The sequence below is a fragment of the Martes martes genome (genome assembly GCF_963455335.1).
Source record: "Martes martes genome assembly, chromosome: 17".
In the NCBI taxonomy this organism is placed as follows: Eukaryota; Metazoa; Chordata; class Mammalia; order Carnivora; family Mustelidae; genus Martes; species Martes martes.
In genome coordinates this window covers 46,415,546-46,440,049 of record NC_137905.1, presented here as the reverse complement: position 1 = coordinate 46,440,049, position 24,504 = coordinate 46,415,546, and the positions used below count along the sequence as shown (strand labels likewise).

The window sequence follows — 24,504 nt, the reverse complement described above, 5'->3', positions numbered from 1 at the left end:
GGCAGGCTCGGGATAAAAGGCTGTGCTGTGGACTGCAGTCCCGAGGAAGGCAGCTGGACCCAGTCATGGAGCTCAGCGTCCTTCTCCTCCTTGCTCTCCTCACTGGACTCTTGGTTCTACTGACCAGGGGCCACCCGAAGGCCTATGGCCGTCTCCCGCCGGGTCCCCGTCCTCTGCCCTTCTTGGGGAACATTCTTCAGATGGACAGGAATGGCTTGCTCAAATCCTTCCTCAGGGTGAGATGCAGATTGGATGGGGTCCAAGGGCGGGTCCCTGTCTCTGTGCTGGGGGATCACTCACCAGAAGGCGTGAAGGCATCCTTCCAGGCTTGGGGGTGGAGGGAGGAAGGGGTATGGGGGTGCAGCACGCTGGACAGTGGTCAGAGAGTCGGGTGTCCCTGCTCAGTTGAAGTGTGTGGGTACGGTCCCTGGAGCGGGCAAGGGGGTTTGAAGCGGTATCTGGGTGCGAGCCATGGTGTAGAATTTCATGCTTCTGCCACTTCTTGGTGGAGTCTCTGGGTGCCTGCCGGGCCCTGGAAGAGAGAGAAAAGGGGGTGGTGTCACCCATCAAATAGGTCTCTCCTCTGCTAACAGAAGAGGTCAAAGTCTGGTCCAGGTTGGGGTCAGTGTCCGGAGGAGGAGGGGCAAAGAGTCCAGGAGGTCGGGCACGGAGTGCAGCAATAATGACCTAGAACGAGCCATAATAGCTAACGCGGGAGTATTTACCAGGCTCTGGATCACTGCTTTCCAGGCATGGTTTCTTGTCTGATGATCCATTCATTTATTAATAATGTTGTCCACACCCACGAACCCACTTCCCAGCAGAGGAACTGGATGACCAACAGTAACTTCCAGCTGCCCCGTGCTCCTCTGTCCGCTGCTCACGCCATGGCGACCACACTCCTGAATCTTGGCCTGCCATCCCTTTGCTTTTACTAAAGAGGATTTTCCCAGATTTACATATTATGTAGTTCTCATTGTTTTCCACATATTATGTGGTTTCATTGCATCACAAGGGCACTGTGCTTTCCCATAAACTCCCAGACTTGATGTCCTCGCTCAGAATTGTGAGGCTAGAATTTATTGGCATTGCAGTGGGAATTCGTCAGGTCTGGTTCACCACAACCCTGCGGGCTGGGTGAGGGGCTATCCGCATCCTCGAGGTACGGACTGTGAGGCTCAGGCTGGGGAGGACACTTGTCTGCAGTCACACAGCTGAGATGGCACGGAGGGAACACTGGGCTCCAGCATGGAACGACTTCATCTCCAACGGCCTCTTGGGCTGAATGGGCAACAATGTGGGGATGACAAAATCCTTTGAGAATTTGGTTAAGCTGTGGGGTCTATCCCCTTCAAAAGTCCACAATTATTTTTGCATATGATTTTCAGAGTTCCGAACCCCCTACAGTTCTTCCGTGGCCCTCCCTTCTCGTATCATCCTTGGAGATAGGAAGGGAGAGAACAGGCTCATGGGTGTCATGATGGGACAGCTTGCCAAGGGTGGCCCGGCTCCCAGATCTTTCTGGAGTCAGACAGAGGTGGATTTTGTGTTCCAGATTCAGCTCTGACTCATTGGGTCTCAGTTCTCTCCTCTGAAAATGAGATGGTGCTAAGAGCGTGTGTTTCATAACATTGTTGAGAACTGGGTGGCGCATGCATAAAGCCCGGGGTGTAGTAAGTGCTCATTCAACGGCGGCTACTTTGATCCACTCATTCAGTGGATTTGATTCACTCATTCAGTATCATTTACTGGGCACCTTCTGTGTGCCTGGGAATATTCTAGGCATTGATGATGTGACTTTGGACAGGGCATACAAGACCAACAAATAAGGAGATGTGAGGTAGACAAGAGCTATGATTAAAAGAAAGTGGGGTGCTATTTTAGAGAGTGATGAAGCTACTTTCAATTGAATGGTGAAGGAGAGGCTCAGTCCGTCTCGTTTTGTGAGCAGGGACCCTGAAGGATGCAGGAGGAAGGCACCGGCGCGAGGCAGGAGCAAACCCAGCCTGTCTGCGGGACCACATGGAGACTGGATCTGAGAGGATCCGGGGAGGACAAGTGGAGGGGTCATGGGGCCATGGCGGAGAATTCAGATCTTACTCTCAGCACAGTGGGAGCACTGGAGGTTTTGGAGCAGTTAGGGGTATTAACTAATTTGCATTTTCATGGGATTATTCTGGCTTCAGGGTAGGGTGGGGTGGGTGGTGATCAGAATTATAGCGAAATGGGAATGAAAATAGGGATACCAGTAAGGAGGCTTTGCAGAGATCAGTGTGAGAGATTTTGCAGTAAACTTAGCCTTTTTGTGATTTCTTAAAAGCTTTTATTTATTTGTTTGAGAGAGAGAGAGAGCTAACATGGTGAGGGGCAGAGGGAGAGGGAGAGGGAGAGAAAGAATCTTAAACAGGTATCATGTTCAGTCTGGAGCTGACTTGGGGCTCGATCTCACGATGATGTCGTATCATGACCTGAGCTGAAATCAAGAGTGGGACCTTTAACTGACTGAGCCACCCAGGGCACCCCTAACCTGTTTTATGATTTTAAGTCAACTTTTATTGAGGTTTAACATCACCCCTAAAAGGGCACAAACCCTGTGTTCAGCTCAGTGAATTCTTTCAAAGGAACATACTCATATAATTGACGTACAGATAAGTAACAACACATTCTGTCCCCAGAAACCCACTTCCAGTCCCCTCCCAGTCACCACCCTCCCACTATCCTGACTTCATATAAACAGAATTATGACCAGGGCGCCTGGGTGGCTCAGTCCTTAGGGCGTTGGACTCTTGATTTTGGCTCAGGTCATGATCTCAAGGTTGTAAGATACAGCCCTGGATTGGGCTCCACACAGGGCGTGGAGTTTGCTTAAGATTACATCTCTCCCTCTGCACCCCCTTCCCCCGCTCCTCAAGATACTTTCGAGTCTTGTTGCTTTCACTTAACACTACCCTGTGACTTTCGTTCATGCTGCTGGCTGCAGAGCCCCTTCTTTTTAATTGCTATAGTATTTAATAGTATTCCACGGCACGACTGTATCCCTACACACTTATCCTCTAGCTGGGTTGCTAAGCTTCCATGAATATTCCTGTTTGTATTTTGGCGAACGCGTGGGCACATTTTTGTTGGGCGTGAGCCTGGGAGTGGAGCTGTTGAGTCACTGAGTAGACCCGTGTTTGGTTTCAGTAAATACCGCCTGGCAATTCGGCAAGCGGCTCACTGACTTTACGGCTCCTCACATTTCATGATCATCCTGAACCCATTGTTTTCCCTTCATGTCTACCCAGAGGGTGATTCCGGGTAGCTCGGCAGGGAAATCAAGTCAGGAGGCAGATAGCAGGTTGATGTCATCGGGTCACAAGAAGAATGACCCTTCGGTTTCAGTGCTGGGGAGATCTGGCTGGACTCAGAGGTGGGGGCAGGAGGAAGGGATATTAAACCACCTGTACTGCTTAGGGCACTGATCAGGCAGAGCCTGGCTGGGTCATGGGTTAATCCTTTAGTTGGTGGGTTCTGGGAAGGGGAAAGGCAGCCTCGGGTGGAGGGTCTTGGGGGCAGCAGGATCGATCCATACATACGTGTCTTTATGCTTTAGCAACTGGGAGGGCTGCATCGGGGCGAATGGACTAATAGCAACCCCGGGTGTGGATATGCTTCACAGCTCCGGGAGAAATACGGGGATGTCTTCACGGTGTACCTGGGGCCAAGGCCCGCGGTCATGCTGTGTGGGATAGAGGCCATACGGGAGGCCCTGGTGGACCAAGCTGAGGCCTTCTCCGGCCGGGGGAAAATTGCTATAGTTGAGCCGGTCTTCCAGGGCTACGGTAAGGGCCGCGAAGGCACCTGGAGGGGAAGGTTGGAGAAGGGGGATTGGGGAGGATGAATCCGGGAAGAGAGGATAAGGGGGTGCAGAGGGACCCAGGATCTCCTTCCAGTCTCCTCGGCAGCCCAAGCCTTCCTTACACCCCCAGGGGTGGTCTTTGCCAACGGGGAACGCTGGAAGACCCTTCGCCGGTTCTCTCTGGCCACCATGAGGGACTTCGGGATGGGGAAGCGGAGTGTGGAGGAACGGATTCAGGAGGAGGCTCAGTGTCTGGTGGAGGAACTACGGAAAACCCAGGGTGAGTCCCGGGCAAGGCACGGTGCGCAGGGTATCTGTGGGCAGAGAAACAGAGGTACAGCTAGAGAATGATCCTGAGAGCTCGCTGGACAGAGAGACACACAGGGACGAGTAGGAGAGGAACCCAGGGAGCCAGAAGAGATGCGGGGTGTATAGTGTCGAGAATACCTCTAAGGCATTAACTTAGATATTAACATGCTATTGACTTGGATTCGGGGAAACCAACTCACGGATTAATGACATCTATCAAGGATGAAAATAGGACTTAACCAAAAGAAGGCAAAGAGAGACAGGGGACATAAAGAGGACAGGGTCCCTCCACAAGAGATATTTTGAGACATCAATATAGAGGCTGGGAGGGAGAGGCAGAGACATAGGGAGCAATAGAGGAATAGGGACAGAGGACCAAGACAGACGGGAAGAAACAGAGTGACTCAGACAGAGAGATTGGGAAGGAGAAAGAGGCAGAGATGGAGCGACCAAGACGGAGAGAGACCGGAAGAGCCTGGGAGAGGCAGAAAGAAACCAAGGCAGAGAAAATTAGACAGACAGACAGGCTCAGGGAAGGGTCTGCTGGGGACAAGAGAAGATCAGCAGGTGAGATCTGCAGAGAGAGGCTGATGCCATGTCGCTCCTGGACACAGGGTCAGGGAGGCCAGGATATAGACAGACCTCAACTAGCAAATACAGAACAATTTCCCCGGATACCGCGAGCCCTAGAGGTGGAGAGCAGAGATGAAGGGGGAGTGGCAGATAAGGGAGAGGGAGAGCAGAGCTTTCTAATCTGTGCCTGGGGCTTGACTCCCTGCTCCCAGAGTCAGAGCCAAGACCAGAGAGGGACGAACAGCCCAGCCTCTGGAGCTGGGCTTCCCAGGTCTGAAACCTGACCCTACGGATGAGAAGCTGGGTTAACACTGATCAAGTCACACAACTTCTCTGCCCATCTGTGAGAAGGAAAGAATAACAGAACGGCACTTTCCTCCCAGGGTTGTGGTGGGAATTTATTTTATTTATTTTTTAAATATTTTATTTATTTATTTGACAGACAGAGATCACAAGTAGGCAGAGAGGCAGGCGGAGAGAGAGAGGAGGAAGCAGGCTCTCCGCAGAGCAGAGAGCCCGACGCGGGACTCGATTCCGGGACCCTGAGATCATGACCCGAGCCGAAGGCAGAGGCTCAACCCACTGAGCCACCCAGGCGCCCGTGGTGGGAATTTAATAAAATAACACATGAAGTGCTTAGAATAGGGCCTGGCACATCGTCAGGGCTGGTGTATGTTAGCTGTTCTGTCCCCCTTTCTTTACCGTCACTGGGCGAGGGAGGGCAGACACGCAGAGATGGGGCAGTTGCCAAATGTTCCCACGGCCTCTGTTCGAATCTCCGTCCCATGATCCGTGCCTCCTCCTCCTCCTAGGAGCCCTCCAGGACCCCACCTTGTTCTTCCACTCCATGACTGCCAACATCATCTGTTCCATTGTCTTTGGAAAACGCTTTGGCTACAGAGACCCTGAGTTCCTGCGGCTGCTAGACCTGTTCTACCAGTCCTTCACGCTCATCAGCTCCTTCTCCAGCCAGGTCAGGGAGAGGGTGTGGGAGGGTGGGCATGAGGTGGGCATCCAGGGCAAGGGAGAGGGGCAGTCTGCTTTGGGGGCCCAGCAATGCAGCTTCGGGCTGGACGGGGGCAGAGACAACCGGAAGGGACAGGGACACTGTGAGCTGGAGGGCGGGACGGGAGACAGGGACTGGAAAGCTGAGTATGACGAGACAGGGGGACAGACTATGAGTCAGGCTGTCAGGCTTTCTCCTCTTCTGTCCCTGATTTCTCCAAACCTTCACCTCTGTCTTGGGCAAAGCTCCTTGCTTGAAGCAATTCAAAGGACACATGAAAATAAGGAATGACATTTCTTTGGGTGTGCCACTTCTCCTTCCTCTTTGTTAGTTTTTTTTTTTTTAAATGTCTCTCGGATTATAAGGTAACATGCTCCACTTTCATTTTTTTTTAAAATTCTTTATTTTTTTTAAAAGATTTTATTTGACAGAGATCACAAGTAGGCAGAGAGGCAGGCAGGGGAGGGGGGAGCAGGCTCCCTGCTGAGCAGAGAGCCCGATGCGGGGCTCGATGCCAGGACCCCGGGAATACGACCTGAGCCAAAGGCAGAGGCCTTAACCCACCGAGCCACCCTGGCGCCCCCATGCTCCACTTTTAAAACAAAATAGTATCGTTTCTCTTTCTCAACGAACCTGGAAATACCCTAATTGTATTTTAAGTTTAAAAAATCAAACTGAAAGCGTACCTGGGTGGCTCAGTTGGTAAAGTTTCCAACTCTTGATTTCGGCTCAGGTCCCGATCTCAGGGTTGTGAGATGGAGCCCAGCTCAGGCTTGGCTCAGAGCAGGGAGCTTGTTTAAGATTCTCTTTCTCCCTGGGGCGCCTGGGTGGCTCAGTGGTTTAAAGTCTCTGCCTTCGGCTCAGGTCGTGATCCCAGGGTCCTGGGATCGAGCCCCGCATCGGTCTCTCTGGGGAGCCTGCTTTCCTCTCTCTCTCTGCCTGCCTCTCTGCCTACTTGTGATCTCTGTCTGTCAAATAAATAAATAGAATCTTAAAAAAAAAAAGATTCTCTTTCTCCCTCTTCCCCTGCCCCGCCTCCACTTCTCTCTCCCTCTCTAAAAAAAAAAAAGAAAATTAAACTTCAGAGCACTATGCCTGTCTATGGTTCTTAACCAGGAATATATGTTGGATGTGGTGCGTAGGACACAAACACAAATTCGTGTGACTTTCCTACCGGAGAGTCTGCTCCACAAATCTGGAATGGGGCCCGGGATGAGTATTTCCTGAGAAGCCCATCAGGTGATTTCACTTTTCTCCTCCCACAGAAAATCAGAGAGAGAGAAAACTCTGGAAGGAGGGGCACCTGGGTGGCTCAGTGGGTTAAGCCTCTGCCTTCGGCTCAGGTCATGATCTCAGGGTCCTGGGATCAAGCCCCACATCAGGCTCTCTGGGGAGCCTGCTTTCCTCTCTCTCTCTGCCTGCCTCTCTGCCTACTTGTGATCTCTGTCTGTCAAATGAATAAATAAAATCTTAAAAAAAAAAAAAACAAAACTCTGGAAGGAGATTCACCAGTGTTACTGTTATCTCTAGAAAGAAGGATTAAGAATTTTACGTTGTACTCTCTCCTTTCCCACATTCTTTGGCGATTATTTGCAACAAGTTAGGTGTTACATTAGCCCTCAGATGATACTAGAAATATGTTTCAAAATAAATATCGTCCGTCCTAAGGAGTCAGTAGGCTCATCTTGCAGAAGCAACAGGTTCTCAACATTGGGCACAGCAAGGGAGGTGAGGCAGGTGCACAGAATCAGAGAGGTCTGAGCCAAAGAGATCAGCTGGCTGAAGTAGACAAGACAGGTGCAGAGAGGGCACCTGGCTGGCTCAGTCAGTCAGTAGAGGCTGGGACTCTTGATCTCGGGGTCATGAGTTCAAGACCCACGTTGGGCGAAGGGGTTACTTAAAAAAAAAAAGAAAGAAAGACAAAGGTCAGGGTGATTAAAGACATAGTAAGGCGAGGCACAAAGGAGAGAGTCGGAGATGTGAGGACGATGAGGAAGATGCAGGCGAAAAATGGAAGAATGACAGATCAAAGGAAACTTAGAATCAGTGAGTGAGAGGTAAAGACAGAGGGCGACAGAGACAGAGAGAGACACAGGGAGAGGAGATCCCCTCCTCCACCCCAGGGGTTAGGGCCCCTGGAGAGCCCGCCTCCCTGGGACCCACAGCTCAGCCCTCACAGCCCCTTCTCTCCCGCAGGTGTTCGAGCTTTTCCACAACTTCTTGAAGTACTTTCCTGGGGCCCACAGGCAAGTCTACAACAACCTGCAGGAAATCAATGCCTTCATTGGCCGCGTCGTGGAGAAGCACCGTGAAACCCTGGACCCCAGCTCCCCCCAGGACTTCATCGACGCCTACCTGATCCGCATGGACAAAGTGGGGTTTGGGGGAGGGAAGTGGGAAGGGCGGGCAGGGAGGAAAAGATGGGGGGGTGAGGAGAAGGGAGAGGTGAGAGGGAGGAAATGGGGAAGAAGGAGGGAAGGACACAGGGTATGGATGGAGATTGGGAAAAGGGAGGGGAGACCCAGAAGGGAAATGACAGGAAGAGGAAACAGGAGAAAGTCGGGAGCAGAGAAGGAGAGAGAGAGAAACGGGAAAGGCAGGACACGCTGACGCTGAGGGAAGGACAGCACCAGATGACAAGACTCACAGAGGCCTGAAATGGCTGGGAGCCAGGGGGAGACAAACACAGCAGAGAGCTGGGAAATGCACTGGAGCCGGGACAGAGCGCAGAGAGACGGGAAGGGATTCCCGATTGGACGCACAGAGGGCACAGAAAAGTAAACTGGACCAGACCTCGTGAGAGCCCCAGAAGTGGGGGAGGGCGCCCCGAGGGACGAGCGTGCAACAAAGCCCCTCTCTCCCCCCATGCTTCCCCTTGGATTCAGGAGAAGGCTGACCCCAGCAGCGAGTTCCACCAGCAGAACCTCATCCTCACGACACTCTCGCTCTTCTTTGCGGGCACGGAGACCACCAGCACCACGCTCCGCTATGGATTCCTGCTCATGCTCAAATACCCGCACATCACAGGTGGGCGGGCCGGGACAGCCCGTGGAGGGGGTCTTCTGACCCCTTTGGGGGCTGCAGGAGTTGGGGCTGGCGTCCTTCCTGAACGAGGCAGGCTGTGTCCGGTGTTCGTCTCTTACACCAGGGGCACTGCCTGTATTGAATGAGCCCCTAACGACGAAGCCAGTCCTGTGAATGAACACAGGATGATGGATGGTCAGCGTGTTCTCCCACGGTTTCCTCCCATCCCTTAAAGGCAGACTCATCTATCCGCCACCCATCCATTCCTTTACTTACCTATTCCCTCATTAATTAATTTATTTACTTATTCCTCTATAGATCTAGCCCGCCATCCATTTATGTGATTTACTGATTAATCAGGTTTGTCTATGGGCCATTTATTAATCAGTGATGAATGATTCATTAATTCACATAGCGAGTGATAAACACATATATACACGCATTTATTAATGTTCTTCCATTCTTCAATCTTTCCACTCATAAGTTGATTGATTTCCGTATTCATTTATTTATACAATTGTTCACGGGTTAGTCTGCTGATCTATTCCACTGTTTCATTGCTGAGGACCTAGCTCTGTGTGCCATCTCTAATACACACACAGTAATTATTAGCTCATTTTCAACTCCTCTTAGAGGGAGAATTTTGGCAGGCTTATAGTCTTGAGTTCTTAATCTGAAATTCTATGCAAAATTATGGGGTGTGTGTGTGTGTGTGTGTGTGTGTGTGTTTATCTGTGCCCTGTTGGGAGAATTCATAGCATTCATTAGATTTCAAAAGGTGAGAATTCTTGCTTCCCCTCTACTTCTTCCCCAGGCTCTTTGCTCTGAGGGGTATCAATGACCTAACCATTTATTATGCCTTTTCTCTGGCTCGCTGGGCCATAGAAAGCAATGTCCCTGCTGGAAGGTCTTTTTAAAATGAGGTTCCCCTATCCCGCTCATCTGTGCAGAGAGAATCCACAAGGAGATTGACCAGGTGATTGGCCCACACCGCCTTCCATCCCTTGATGACCGAGCCAAAATGCCATACACCGATGCCGTCATCCATGAGATTCAAAGATTCGGGGACCTCATCCCAATTGGCGTGCCCCATATGGTCACCAAAGACACTTGCTTCAGAGGGTACATCATTCCCAAGGTGAGGTCAGCTGGGCTCCCGCATCTCTCCGGTGTGACTCATCTCTGCCCTTGACCTGTTTTTGCTTTGGTTTGCTTTGGTTTTATCACTAGGTCCATCATTTTTATTTATTTTATTTTATTTTAAAGATTTTATTTATTTATTTGACAGAGAGATATACAGCAAGAGAGGGAACACAGCAGCGGGAGTGGGAAAGGGAGAAGCAGGCTTCCCACAGAGCAGGGAGCCCAACGTGGGGCTTGATCCCAGGACTCTGGGATCATGACCTGAGCCAAAAGCAGACGCGGCGTAATGACTGAGCCACCCACGTGCCCCTTTTTATTCTATTTTATTTTTTTATGGGGTGCACTGAGGAAGGGAATGGCAATATCTTTTGACCCTGTGATCCTCCCTCAGGGTACTGAAGTATTTCCCATCCTGCACTCTGCTCTCAATGATCCACGTTACTTTGAAAAACCAGATGTCTTCAACCCTGACCACTTTCTGGATGCCAAGGGGGCATTGAAGAAGAATGAAGCTTTTATCCCCTTCTCCATAGGTGAGCTGGGCCTCCACTCCCTTTCCCAGGCCCCAGAGTGCCACCCCCACCCTGAGACAATCAAGGAGAGATCTTTGCTTTCTGAGCATCAGTGTGTGTGTGTGTGTGTGTGTGTGTGTGTGTGTGTATGTCAGTTGCTTTACCCACTTTAATCTGTTCCATCTTTACTGCAACCCTAGAGGGGACTTAAGAAGTAAGATCACATCCCAAAGGCACATCTTGGTGAGCTGGACCAGGGAAAGTATTTTAACCTCTCTATACCTTGGTATAAAATATCTGTCGAGCACTGCTCTGAGCTCAGTGCTCGGCTGGGGATTGAAAATAATGCGTGGGACAATTCACGTGGACACACGGTTCCTGCCCCGGGAAATTTACAGTCCAGCAGGGAAGATGGGCATTTATAACCTGGCCACAAAATTAGTCCCTAATGAAATGAGTCGGTGCTTGCAATGTGCTCAGGAGTGCTTGCCACAAAGGGAGCGGTGACAGAAGTGGTGATTATCATCACTATGAATCGTGATTGTGATAAGTGCTCTAAAAGGGCCTTTGGGAACACAAAGTAGGAAGGACTGACTGCTCTTGATGATTCAGTGGGGAACCCCTGAAGCCATGGCCCCTACGCTAAGACGTCAAGGATGAGTCTCAGCTGGCCTCTAGAAAGAGTGGTCGAGGCAGAGGCAGCAGCAAGGTCACAGCCTGCAGGTGGAGACATGATGGCATATTTGAGAAACTAGATGAACCCTGGGAGCTGGAGTGTAGATTATAGAAGGGGACAAGGGTGAAGAGCTCAGCTGGGGGGCCATGAAAGCTGGGGGTGTTTGGATTTATCCTGCTGGTGCTGGGGAACCAGAGAGGCTCTTGACATGCTCTGAATTGTCTCTGTCCACGTTCTCCACCTTTTGGTCCCTTCTAGAGACAACCCCAATGCCCAGGGTCTTCATCCTTTGGGAGAAAGGAGGACCCTAGAGTCAAGACAGAGATGTAGAAAAAGAAGGACAGAAACAGACAGACAAAGAAGGAGTGAGTGAGAAACAGAGAGAGAGACAAGGAGAGACAGAGGGAGACAGTGACAGGGGACGTAGGGACGGAAAAAGACAGAGTGAACATGAGACAATAGAGCGAGGAAGAGGAGAGAGAGAGACAGAAAAGGGGAGAGAGAGAGTGCTTCAGATGGAATCAGATGCAAATGGACAGACAGGGAGTTTAAAATGGAAGAAAGTGGGCAAAAGAGGAGGGAGACAAGATCGCCGTGGTGGGAAAGAAAGACAAGCCAAGGCAAAAAAATGGTCCAACAAAAAGCATGCAAAGGTGTCCCAGTAGGAACCCCCGGGGATGAAGAAGACAGGGTGGGAGGAGAGAGTAGAGCCAGGCTGTTCTGGAAAGAACTGGGTCAAAGAACCAGGTGTAGGAGGACTAGCCCCAAGCTCTGCCCTCAATGTTCCTAAATTCATATTTCCTAATTTCTGATGTGCAAAAAGATATGGACGTGTTCCCCAGAGACCTCCACGCAGGTCCAATGCAAGTCTAGGAAACATCTGGAATGGCCTTTCCGGGGTGGCCAGCTTGCAGACGAACAGGCCCGGACATAAAGGAGGAGGCTGTCAGTGTCTCTGCCTGAGGGCTCCACTCCGTGTGTCCTCATTTCTCATCAAGCCCATGCTCTGTAACCTACTGGGGAGCTCTCATGCCTCTGAGAGTCTGCTGGAAGCCGTAGACTCCCCTCTCACGAGCGCCAGTCCCACTCACCGTTTTAGGTGCAGTTTGGTTTTTGTCCCAAACTCTTAAAGCCGGTGGCTCTCAGACTGAGATAAGAGACAACCCAGAGATAGTGAAACACACAGTGCCAGATACACCCCCACGCTCCCCAGCACATGCACTGCCCCCCCTCCGCTCCCCCGCAGCCTCACACTCCCCACCACACACACACTCCATGCCACATACACCCAGAAGGAAACACAAAGCAAGAACCACCTATTGCATCCTTAGCAGAGGCCAAGTGCTAGTCTAGGAATTTTTACAAATATTCATTTCTTTAACCTCACAATAGCCTTATTTGATGGGTACTCTTCTCCCCATATTAGAAATGAAAGATGTTAAAAATGTCAAAAGGTGCACACACCTACACAGTGGAGGCAGACAGACAGACAGACACACACACACATCCAACCAGAAATGTGCCTTTATTCTCTGGGGGACCGCTGGACCCTCTGGAAATCTAAGAGAAGCTACAAACTCTCTCCTGGGGGAAAAAAATGTGCAAGGCCTAAACGTTGGCGCTTTCAGAGGGCCCGGGAACCCACAGGAATTACACCCTGATTTGCAGGTTAAAGGCTAATCCCATACACATCTGTTGCAATGGCCACACGTGTCTGGGTTTGCCATGTGAGAGGGCAAGGAACACACATTGTCTCTGTGCCCACGCTGGTGATCTTGTGTGTCCACAGGGAAGCGCATCTGTCTTGGTGAAGGCATTGCCCGCATGGAATTATTCCTCTTTTTCACCACCATCCTCCAGAACTTCTCCGTGTCCAGCCCTGTGGCCCCTGAGGACATCGACCTCACACCCCGGGAGATCGGTGTGGGCAAAGTGCCCCCTGTGTACCAGATCAGCTTTCTGTCTCGTGGAGGGTGCTGAGGGAATGGAGGGGGTGTCAAAGAATCCCAGGATCATGAAGTATCCCACCTCTGCAGAGAACAGCTCCTTGCCTCTCTCTGGGTCTTCCTGCCACGAAGAGACCCATAGCCAGCCAGCGTCCTCCCCTCCTTGGTGCCACCTCCCTGGGAAAGTCCTCTCTGCCACCCCATCTCAGCCCATCATTCTGGAGCTCTTGTAAAGACTCATTGGAAGTGTTTTCTCTCCTTTGTTAACAGAGTTCTGGATGTACTGCATATAGAAAAGCTGGGGGCTAAGAGGGGAGACATGGCTCCCTTCTGCCTCCCAGGCCACAGCTTCCCCCAGTGACTCCTCCCTTCCTCAGAACTACCACCCCCTCCTAGCAACTGTTTGCACTCCATGATCTGTGCATACACGATCTCACTTGAATCTTCCTTCCAGGATTTCCATGGGGGTGGGTATGATGATTGCGTCCATCTTATAGATGAGTAAACAAAGGCCAGGCACTGGCATCGGTTGTCCCAGGTAGTATGGCTGGGAGTGGAGGAGCAAGGTTCACACTCCTTCTCCCTGGCTCTCAAACTCAAATTCTTCAGCTGGTCCTGCCCAACTGCCCCCCAATATATTTTTAAATTATGGTGAAATTAACATAACATAAAACAAAGTGTTTTAAAGTGTATAATTTTACGGCATTGAGTTCATTCCCAATGTGGTACAACCACCACCACTATCTAGTTCCAAACATTTTCATCACCCAAGAAAAAACCCTGCACCCATTAGCAGTCACTCTCCATTCCCCCTTCCCCTCAGCCCCCAGGAGCCACCAATCTGCTTTTAGCTCTATGGCTTTGCCTTGTCTGTGTATTTCATATAAATGGAATCATACGATATGTGCTCTGTTGTGTCTGGCTTCTGTCACCCAGCATCATATTTTGAAAGTTCATCCACACTGTAGACCACTGCTGTCCTCATTCCCAAAGACTCTCCCTCCTGCTTCCCTCGGGGCAAGGGTCTCCTCGGCCCACAACCCCCTGAGCTGCATGATTCTACACTGGGGTCTTGGATTCCCTGATAGGGCCCTTCAATCCCCCTGACACTCAAATAAACATCCAAAGCCTGGTCAGATGGTGATCCATGCCATTCTGTGTGAGACCCATCTATTGTCAGGTCACTAGGGATCTTTCTGGAAGGTGAGAACTTCTTCACTGCCAGGTCAGTTCCAAGAAGGCAAAATATTTGCTGAGGAATGAATGAATGAATGAATGAATGGTTGAATCAGGCAACCCAAAGGCACCCCCAACACGAAGCTAGACTTCCCCCATCAGACCTTGTCTTTGTCTTCATATCTCATTTTCTCCTGGCGACCAGAACAAGTTTCTGTTCCCAAAGAACACAGGATGTACCAATTCTGCCTTCTAGCTATTCTCAGTCTCTCACGATGCAATGCCACCCTTTGAGAAAACTGGCCAAGAGCCATCCTGTGGTGCAACCTTCCCTTACCAACCTCTATGTGTTCCACAGGCTGATGCCACTACCCTTCCTTTGGGAAGGTATTCCAGGTTCAAGGGCATTGTCTGCTAAGATACCTCCAGGCAGCCAGAGGCCAATAGAAGGCTGGTTTTGGGACCCGTGTGAGATGCTAAACATCCTGGCTTCTGCAGCACCTGCCAACTTTGGGCTCCTTGTTGCTGGAGAGTTCCCAAGAGCTGTCCCAAGGTAGATCTATGACACACCCGCCCTCACCAACCCAAAAGAACGACAAACAACAGAGCAGCTTCCCTTTAAAGAGGGGCAGCAGGATGGAAGGCAGACACGGCCAGGACCATGGAGCTGTCAACCCTCCTGCTTCTCAGTGTCCTCATTGGCCTCTTGCTACTCTGGGGTCACCCAACCTCCCGGGGATGCCTCCCTCCAGGACCTTGGCCTCTGCCCTTCCTGGGGAACATTTTGCAAATAGACCATCAGGGCTTTCTCAAGACCTTCCAGTCGGTGAGTTGGGGAGGGGGAAGGAGGAGGATAAGCAGGAGGTGAGTGGACAGGTAAGAGATCACAAGCAGCAAGGGAGTTGGGGTTCAAACTGTGGTTGGGACTTCTCAGGCCAGCTTGGGGATTATCTTCTTCCAGCCTCGATCTGCCATCTGGCCCAATATGTCCACAAGAGAAACTTCTGGAATTTCTATAAGAAGGAATGCAGGGAAGGTAGACTGGAGGGAGAAATTATGATGGTAGACGTGAAACTTTGAACTGTGTCCTGCAAGTTTGGGAAGGAAAGGTACTAGAGCTTACATATGAGGAGTCACTGTCATTTTTTAAAAAAGATTTTATTTATTTATTTGAGGAAGAGAGCAGGGGCCTGGGGAGAGGCGAGGGAGAAGGGGAAGCAGACTCCCTGCTGAGCAGGGAGCCCGATGCGGGGCTCTATCCCAAATGAGCCACCTAGGCGCCCTGAGTCTTTGTCATTTTTTAAATTTGAAGCTGGGAGAGTTCTTGGAAAAGCTGAGAGACGAGAACATTTGGGGCAAAGGTGTATGAGGGAGGCTTGGAAGAGGCCGCAGAGTTTGGGTCTCCCTTCTTCCTTGATAGGGATTCGATAGGGACTGGTGGTGGTAGTTAGGCTAGACTGGAGGGTGTGACCCAGGTGTAAGGATGGAGACTCTTCTCTTGAGTGAGAGAGTGAGAGCTGGACCCCGCCTCCATAGCTGCAGAAGAAATACGGGGACGTCTTCACAGTCTACCTGGGACCCCGGCCTGTCGTCATCCTGTGTGGGTATAAGGCAGTGAAGGAGGCTCTGGTGGATCAAGCTGAGGCTTTCTCTGGCCGAGGACACATCACCATCATCGATCCCTTCTTCAAGGGGAGAGGTGAGAGTGGGGCATGGGGGTGGGGGTTGGGGAAAAGACTAGGGGACGCCTCATGTGCCCTTCCAAACTTCCCTCCGTGCCCTCCCAATCAGGTGTGGTCTTTGCCAACGGAAAGTCTTGGAAGGTCCTTCGGCAGTTCTCTCAGCTCACCATGAGAGAGTTTGGGATGGGGAAGCAGAGCATTGAGAAGCAAATCCAGGAGGAGGCTCAGCGTCTGGTAGAGGAGCTCCAGAAATCCCGGGGTGAGCCCAGGGGCAGGGGCAGGGGGTGGATGGGCAGGCAGGGGGTGGGTGAGATGGGGACAGAACAACCCAGAGACAGAGACAGAGAGGTGCAGAGACAAGTTGAAGGAAAGAGAGAAGGAGACAGACAGAAAGAGAAAGAGAATGAAGAAACCAGGGACACAGAGAGGAAAAGGCAGAGAAAGCAGACAGAGAAGCAAGTCAGAGGGAAAATCCAGGACCCTGACAAAGATCAATCCAGAAGCAGAAACTGTAAGGAAAGGACGTAGAAAGAAAAGGGTAAAGAGAATAGAGTCAGGGGGAGAGGGCCAAGAAGATGGGCATGGAAAGAGAGAGGACAGAGAAGAAGGGGCTGAGTCTCAAACAAAGAGTCAGAGACAAGACCAGAGAAAGACGAAGGTGCACCAAGAGAGTCAGATCCAGACAGAGCCCAAGAAAACCATGAGACAAAAGCCTGAGATGTCCAGGAGAAAACCATAAGAGACCCAGCAAAGGCAGGCTGGCCAAGGGAAAGAGAAAGAGACCAACCAACGAAGCTGAGATGGCACCGGCCAGGTCAGAGCTTCCCAGAAGCACCATGTTCGGCCCTACCATGACAGAACTCCTGTTCACAGGGGCCTATCTGGATCCCACCTTCTTCTTTCACTCCGCCATGGCTAACATCATCTGTACTATCATCTTTGGCCAGCGCTTCAATAACCAGGACCCCGGATTCCTACGGTTGCTACATTTAATGAATGATATCTCTGATCTTTCCAGCTCTTTCTATGGCCAGGTGAAGCCAAAGGTTCCATGGGGGGGGGGGCAGGAATTGGGGTGGGTGGACCCTGGGCAAAAATCAGATGCTTTTTGTCTTAACACTGATGCAAGAAGGCACCAAAAGGTGAGGAGTCAGGCTGGAGGTAGGAAATAGACCTTAGGAAAGGGAGGCCTATGAGAGAAGAAATCCCAGTAGAGGTAAGCATGATTGGGGCAGGGTGCACTTGTTCACGCACCATGGAGTGTGTACATGTGTGGGAGGCTCACCATTCCCCAAGACCAGAGGGTAAATTAAGCCCTTTAGCTATTGCTGTGCCATGCAGGGCACAGCCTCAACCCTGCAGCACCAGCCCAGCGGGAACAGACTCTGGGACCTCCTTGCTTCCCTGCAGATGTTTGAAGTCTTCTCCGGCATCCTGAAATACTTTCCGGGCATCTACAGGGAGGTGTACAGCAAAGTCAAAGAAATTGAAGATTTTGTCATTAAGAACATCCAGAGGCACCGGGAAAGGCTGGACCCCAGCGCCCCAAAGGACTTCATCGATTCCTTCCTGGTCCGCATGGACAAGGCAAGGGCCAAGCTGGATGAGGGGTGGGTGGGAAAGAGAGCGATGGGCACACTACTGATATCGAGCTAATATGTTTGGGTACAATGTATGTGATGTTTAAATGTTGAAATACTTCCCTGCGAATTGGTAAGAAAGCCACTAGTCCACCCTCCCTTCCCATCTCCCAGTCCTTCCTCAGCTTTCCCAGACTCTCCTGGAACGGTGGTCTGAGGTAGCAACTAAAAGAGCTAGCGACCACCGGCCCCACACAGTGGGTCTTCGAGACCCTTCTCCACCTCCTCGCGTTCTAAATAGGTAGAGGCCTATGTCTGTTCTGATTGGTCAGAGACCAATTTCTGTTCTGATTGGTCGGAGGCCAGTTTCTGTTCTGATTGGTCAGAGGCCAATTTCTGTTCTGATTGGTCAGAGGCCCGTGTCTGTTCTGATTGGTCTGGCAAGCTGGTTATTAAGTATATTCAGTATCACCCCTGGATAGACAACTGCAAGGAAAGAGAGACACCCAAAGAAAGGATAGCAAAAACCAAAAAATATTAATCCCTAACATGGATGGAGTACTTACAAACATAATATCAAAACAACCCCAGATGATGAACTAAGGCACAGAGAGGTTAAGCTCCTTACCCAAAGACTCTTAATTAGTGAATGGTAGGACTTTAGTTTGAATGTAGGCAGTTTGGGTCCAGAGCCCACCCTTTTGCTCCATTGTTGGCCTCGAATAGAGAAAAAAGGAAATACCAAAAAGAAAAAAGAAAGAAAGAAGAAACTGGCACAGAGTCACATGGAGGTGGGTAGGAAGAACAGACCTAGAAGCGGAGAATCTTTGCAAGGGGAGATGTTAAGGATTGTCTGTCGCTATCCCCAGGAGAGCTCTGATCCTGAGAGCGAGTTTCACTTTAAGAACCTGGTCTACACGGTCATCTCGCTGTTTCTCGCCAGCACAGAGAGCTCCAGCAATACTCTCTTGCATGGATTGGTACTCCTTCTTAAGAACCCTGATGTTGTAGGTGAGCTGGGCATTGGTGGTCGAGGGCCAGAAAGAGCTGAGGGTCTTGCAGCCATACTGGAAGGTGGTCGTATGATGGGTGAAGACAGACCCCTTCCGTCAGCAAAGATCCACCCCTGGAGGGATTGGTAGCTTATTATAAAGTTTTGCTGAGAACAAAGCACTTTGGAGTTGACAGGGTAATTTACAGTTTACAAAATGTTTTCCATTCAACGAAGCCCCTGTGGCTTGAAAGGTACTTTTATAAAGTACATAAGGTGAATTGTAAAATGCTTCATGGTTTAGGAGGGGTGCTCCAATCACAGGGAGTATCATTCACAAAGCATTTTGCAGTCTACAAAACCACATGGCTCTTGACAGAACGCTTTGAGGTTAACAAAGAACTTGACTCTTTGAAGTATATTGCTGATTTATAGCTAATTAGAAAGGCCCTCATTCAGTTCTCATGCCGACGGTCTGCAGATCAGACTTGGAGAAACTCTTATCTAATCAAATTCCCTTATTTCACAGGTAATCAATTTGAGGGCCAGATTGGGGAAGTGGTTTATTCAAGATCACATAGCAAGTCACTGGGACAAAATGATATGACACCAGTCCCAGCCATACCCATTATTAGTTTAAAAAGAAAAGAAAAGAAAAGAAAAAGATAGCCTTAAGTGTTGAGTGAGTTTCCACCCACCCATCATTACTCAGCTGATCTCCACTCGTAACTAGAGTGGAAACATCAGACAAGACTTCCCCACAATGAAGCCACTGACTTTCATTCATTGAAAAGTCAATGAATGTTCCTTTTATTGAGAAGGAACAATAACCCAACATCTTAGCAAAGAGTTCACAAGAAACCCCTTCTCCCAAGTCTGCAGGTCATCTTCTGTGTGACTTTGTTGAGCCCACTATTACTGACATTCATTGACGTTACCCCCTCCTTCCATCCTTATCATTTTTAGAGAAAGTCCAGGAGGAGATTGACAGAGTGATTGGCTCACACCATCTCCCAGCCCTTGAAGATCGGGCAAAAATGCCTTACACAAACGCCGTCATCCATGAAATTCAGAGATTCAGTGACGTCCTCCCCCTTGGTGTTCCGCGCTGTGTCATCAAGGACACTCACTTCTGGGGATATCATCTTCCTAAGGTGAGACCACAGAATCTTGGTGTAGTCTTATGGTTCATGTCTCTGGTCAATGGATCACAATGAGAATGATTATTTCCAGATTTCTATGGGAAGGAGACAGATTTTGGAAATGTAGAAAAATCTTCTCCCTTCTTTCCTTTTTTTTTTTTTTTTAACCTTTATTAGATGTTGGATACACTGGGGGGAAACCATACGCTTACTGAAGTATGTATTACAGTAGAGCTTTTTTTTTTTTTAGAGCATTTTGTCATCTCCCTTACCTTCCTCTTTCATGAGAAGACATTCAAAGCTTTGTTTCTCTTTCTATAATTTCTTTAAGTTTATATGAACATGCACTCCATATTTACACATAATAGATGAGCTTTTTTTTTTAAGGGTTTATTTATTTATTTGAGAGAGAAAAAGCACATGGCGGGAGGGTCAGAGAGAGAGAGAGTCTTTTCTTTTTTAAAGATTTTATTTATTTATTTGAAAAAGAGAGAGAGAGATCACAAGTAGGCAGAGAGAGAAGGGGAAGCAGGCTCCCCGCTGAGAAGAGAACCCAATGTTGGGCTTGATCCCAGGACCCTGAGATCATGACCTGAGCTGAAGGCAGAGGCTTAACCCACTGAGCCACCCAGGCGCCACTCTAGGCTGAACACAGAACCTGACACGGGGCTCGATCTCACTACCCTGAGATCACAATCTGAGGTGAAACCAAGAGTCAGATGATTAACTGTGTCACCCAGGTGCCCCGATTCAGTTCATATTTTATCTATCACTTTGAAACTTATGTGTCCAGTGTGCATGTCTCCTTCCCCTCATGTCTTCATGTGCAAATCATTACAATGTGCAACTTAACTTTTATTGTGTGTGTGTCTTTCTTTTCATAATATCACAATAGTATGCTATATGCACTGGTTAATAAAAAAATTCATTTGATCCCCTTTTTGCATTACCCACATTAATGCTGTGGTCTGGAACCACACCTGCAATATCTCTGAGATGTGCCTGTAGATCCTGGTTCTTGTTGAGTTGGTTCCTTGGAGGCTTCTGCTGAGCCAAATGTGAAACTTTCAGTCAATGGATTATGGAGAAGTCTGAAGAGTCTTGGGGGAAGAGGGGATGGGGTAGTTGGTGGGGATACCTAAAAGGCTTGGGACACAACTATTAACCAAATGCGGCAGAGTTACTCAAAATACCAGCCACCAACTGTAGAACCATACAAAGGATGAAGCTATTGTTAATCCATTGTGGATGTACTATCATTGATTCAGCCGCTCCTTGTTCATGCCCATTTGGGTCCTCTTGGCTTTGACACCCTCTTAGGGCACTACTGTGTATCCCGTCTTGAGCTCCGTCCTCCATGACCCATGTCACTTTGAGAAGCCGGAAACGTTCCACCCTGGCCACTTTCTGGATGCGGAGGGCAACTTCAGGGCGCAGGAGACCTTTATCCCATTCTCCCTAGGTAAGCTGAGACCTTCCCCACATTTTGAGAACTCCTGCTCACCACCTCCCCTTTGTGTGACTTTCTCCCTTTGTCTAACCCCAAACACACAGTGAAGATTTTTGAAAAAGATGAGGATTCGGAAGAAAAGGAAAAGCAAGAAATCTACAGAGACATAGATGGTGTGGGAGAAGGAAAAGAGGGGGTATAACAGGGAAGACAGAGACTAAGTCAATGATGGAGATGAAGTCAAAGACAAAGACACACACATGCTTGCACATTTTTACACAAAGAACAGACAAATGAGGGATCCATTATTGAGCGTCTGTCATGTGCCAAGAATTGAGAAAGGCATTTGAGCTTTTCTTTCAAAATAAAAAGAACCTTATTGTTTTTTTTAAGATTTTATTTATGTATTTGACAGACAGAGATCACAAGCAGGCAGAGAGAGAGGAAGGGAAGCAGGCTCCCTGCTGAGCAGAGAGCCTGATGCGGGGCTCGATCCCAGGACCCTGGAATCATGACCTGAGCTGAAGACAGAGGCTTAAGCCACTGAGCCACACAGGCACCCCAAGAACTTTATTGTTTATTTCTAATTTTTATACAAGCAAGGAGGCAATAAAATTGAAAGTAAAAATCACCTGTAATTCACGGTCAAAATCAGACTTTAAAAAAAAAATGGAATCGGCTTTATTAACTGATTCATGAATTGGGAAGCATCCCATCTAGCAAGTAGAGAGGAGCTCCAATACCCAGACCTGTTAATATCACAGAGGATGTCCTTCCATATTTTCTGTTAAACATATGCACACACACAAAGGTAGGTGATGGGTAGACAGATAGATAATAGGTAGGTAGATAAAAGGAAGGTAAGATGAAAAAGAGAACACGGGGATGCCTGGGTGGCTCAGGCAGTTAAACTGCTGCCTTTGGCTCAGGTCATGATTCCAGGGTCCTGGGATTGAGTCCCGCATCCGGCTCCTTGCTCGGCAGGGAGCCTGCTTCTCTCTCCGCCTCTGTCTGCTTGTGCACTCTCTCTCTGATAAATAAATAAAATCTTAAAAAAAAAAAAGAAAAGAAAAAGAGAACAGTAGGGAAGGGAGAAGAGGAAAAGGAATTGATTTATTTCTTATTTGCCAGTTGTTGAAATCCAAGCCCCAGACTAGAATGAGGCCCAGGGGGGACCTAGGGCAGAAAATATAAGGAATATTCACTCACTGTGATAGTCGTACAAGTGCCTTCACTCACCTACCAATTAATTCAATTTTTAGCCCCTGACTTGAAAGTTATCATAGGCTAACATTTTAAATCTCCTTAGGTCTATTCCTGGCTTATTTTTACTGACCCATATCCACACTGGTTCACGGATGTGTCTTTTCTAGCTATACCGTACTATTTGGATTATTATACCTGCATAATAAGTTCCATTATTTTACAGGGTCTAACTCCCTCCATTACCCTTCTTTCCCACATAGTTACATGGTCCTTGTAACGCATTTTGTTTTTCTTCCAAGTACTCTTTAGAACTTTTTTTCAAATTCTCAAAAAATCCCACTGGAATTTTATTGGGATTAACTTAAATTTGCAGATTCATCTGGACAGATTTGACAACTTGAGAAATTTGAGATATCCCAAACAAAACTAGAGTGTGTGTCCACTGAATCAACTCTTGTATGATTTGGTGGCATCTCGGGCTTTTGTTTTCTTAATTAAGTTTTGCATATTTCTTGCTAAATTTATTTCTAAGACACTCGGGAGGAGATAGTGACTCTTGTTCACAGGCCTCTTTGTCTCCCTCAGCTCAGGCTTCCATAACAAAATGACATAGACTAGCTATGTTCTAGAAAATTTGCTGCAGATGGGATCCCACCCAGGCTCCAACTGGACGGGACACTTCTGTGGTGGTTGACCCCAGCTTGCAGGGAGAAAGGAGAGGCAGGGGCGATTTTCTGAATGTTTATCAAGCATGATGGGGCCCACCAACCAATTGAGACCATCACTGGTTGGAGTGAGGGGATTAGGTCTGGGAGGCTCATGCCATTAGTGCTGATTGTGGGTAGGTCTGGGGCCTTGGAGGAGGCCAAGGTGACCAGAAGAGTGGAACACTTAGAAGGTTAGAGCAGCGGCTGCCCATTGAGGGTTCAGAGTAGTTCTAGATTTTATTTTTTTTAAATATTTTATTTATTTATTTGACAGAGAGATCACGAGTAGGCAGAGAGGCAGGCGGGGGGGGGGGGGGGTGGTGGGAAGCAGGCTCCCTGCTGAGCAGACAGCCCGATGGTGGGCTCAATCCCAGGACCCTGGGATCACGACCTGAGCCGAAGGCCAGAGGCTTAACCCATTGAGCCACCCAGGCGTCCCAGAGTAGTTCTATATTTTAATAGCCTGTTAAGTAGTGGGACCCGCCTCCTAGGTAGGGTCCAGAGCCAGGACCTCAGAGGCTTCAGTTCCCCTCTGCCTCTCTCTCATGATTCCTCATACCCAGGGCATGCTTGCAAGATGTTTTCCACTATTTGCACATTTTCTCAAAACATCGGCTGAGCTGAGAATATACTTAACCAGAGATAACACAGAGAAAGAACTCTTAACAGGCAAAGACTGGGGACCGAGAGAGACAGAGGAGGACACAGTAGAGGACAGGCTGAGACGAGGTGGGACCAGATAGAAACAGGCATGCCCGCATACACTGGTGTTGCCTGTGTGGAAGACAAGAACAGAAGTACCTCATATGTAAATCTGTGTAAATGAGCACGCAAATGTCCCAGGAGAGTGGGGGTGGGGCAGCCGAGTGCTCCTGAGGGCTCCCCCAATGACACATGTCCCCCTCACACCCTCAGGAAAACGCCTCTGCCTTGGGGAGAGCCTGGCCCGCTCGGAGCTCTTCCTGTTCTTGACCTCTGTGCTGCAAAACTTCACCTTGAGATCTTCCAAGGCCGTGGAAGATATTGACATCACTCCCCGGAGGAACGGGCTGGGAAAAATGCCCCCTGAGTTCCAGCTCTGCTTCCTGCCCCGCCAGGAGTGGCACGAAGGTTGTAGATCCCCTTGGAGCTCTTCCTTCTAGCCCCCACCTCTGCCCACAGGCAGTCTGTGGAGGCGTCCTGACTCCTCCCTGCTCACTCTCCCCTGGGGAAAATCCCTTCTGTAGTCTCCTTTGTCAGCCTGGTGTCCTCACCCTTCATCCCTAGATGGCCTGCCCTGTTGACGGAGGGTAAACCCTTGGCCTTCAGGGCCAAGAAATACCTTCAGTAACTTGGTGTCGTCAACATCCATTGTGCAGTTTGGGAAACTGAGGTCCATACCTATACCCAACCACCCCCAACCCTCCTGTTCTTTCCCTGAGTTGAAAAGGCCACTGTGGCCCTCAGCCTCTGGGCTGCGTACTCTAAAAGACCTCCCCTATTTCTCTGCTCTTATCCACCAAAACCAACGAGATCAAAATAAAGTTCTGCTCTTTCTGGACCC

The 24,504-nt window shown here is 49.3% G+C and overlaps 1 protein-coding gene across 1 annotated transcript; it reads left to right on the top strand.

Annotated features, from left to right (window-relative positions):
- Positions 1-26: 26 nt before the first annotated feature.
- LOC308358365 (uncharacterized protein) lies at positions 27-24,504 on the top strand. Its single transcript, XM_080828549.1, has 18 exons — positions 27-236; positions 3,659-3,821; positions 3,969-4,118; positions 5,533-5,693; positions 7,923-8,099; positions 8,612-8,753; positions 9,701-9,888; positions 10,285-10,426; positions 12,871-13,054; positions 14,894-15,029; positions 15,740-15,902; positions 15,995-16,144; positions 16,759-16,919; positions 17,296-17,472; positions 18,335-18,476; positions 19,423-19,610; positions 20,919-21,060; positions 23,877-24,504. Exons 1-18 carry the CDS (start codon positions 66-68, stop codon positions 24,101-24,103), a joined length of 2,964 nt encoding a protein of 987 aa, XP_080684675.1. The 5' UTR covers positions 27-65; the 3' UTR covers positions 24,104-24,504.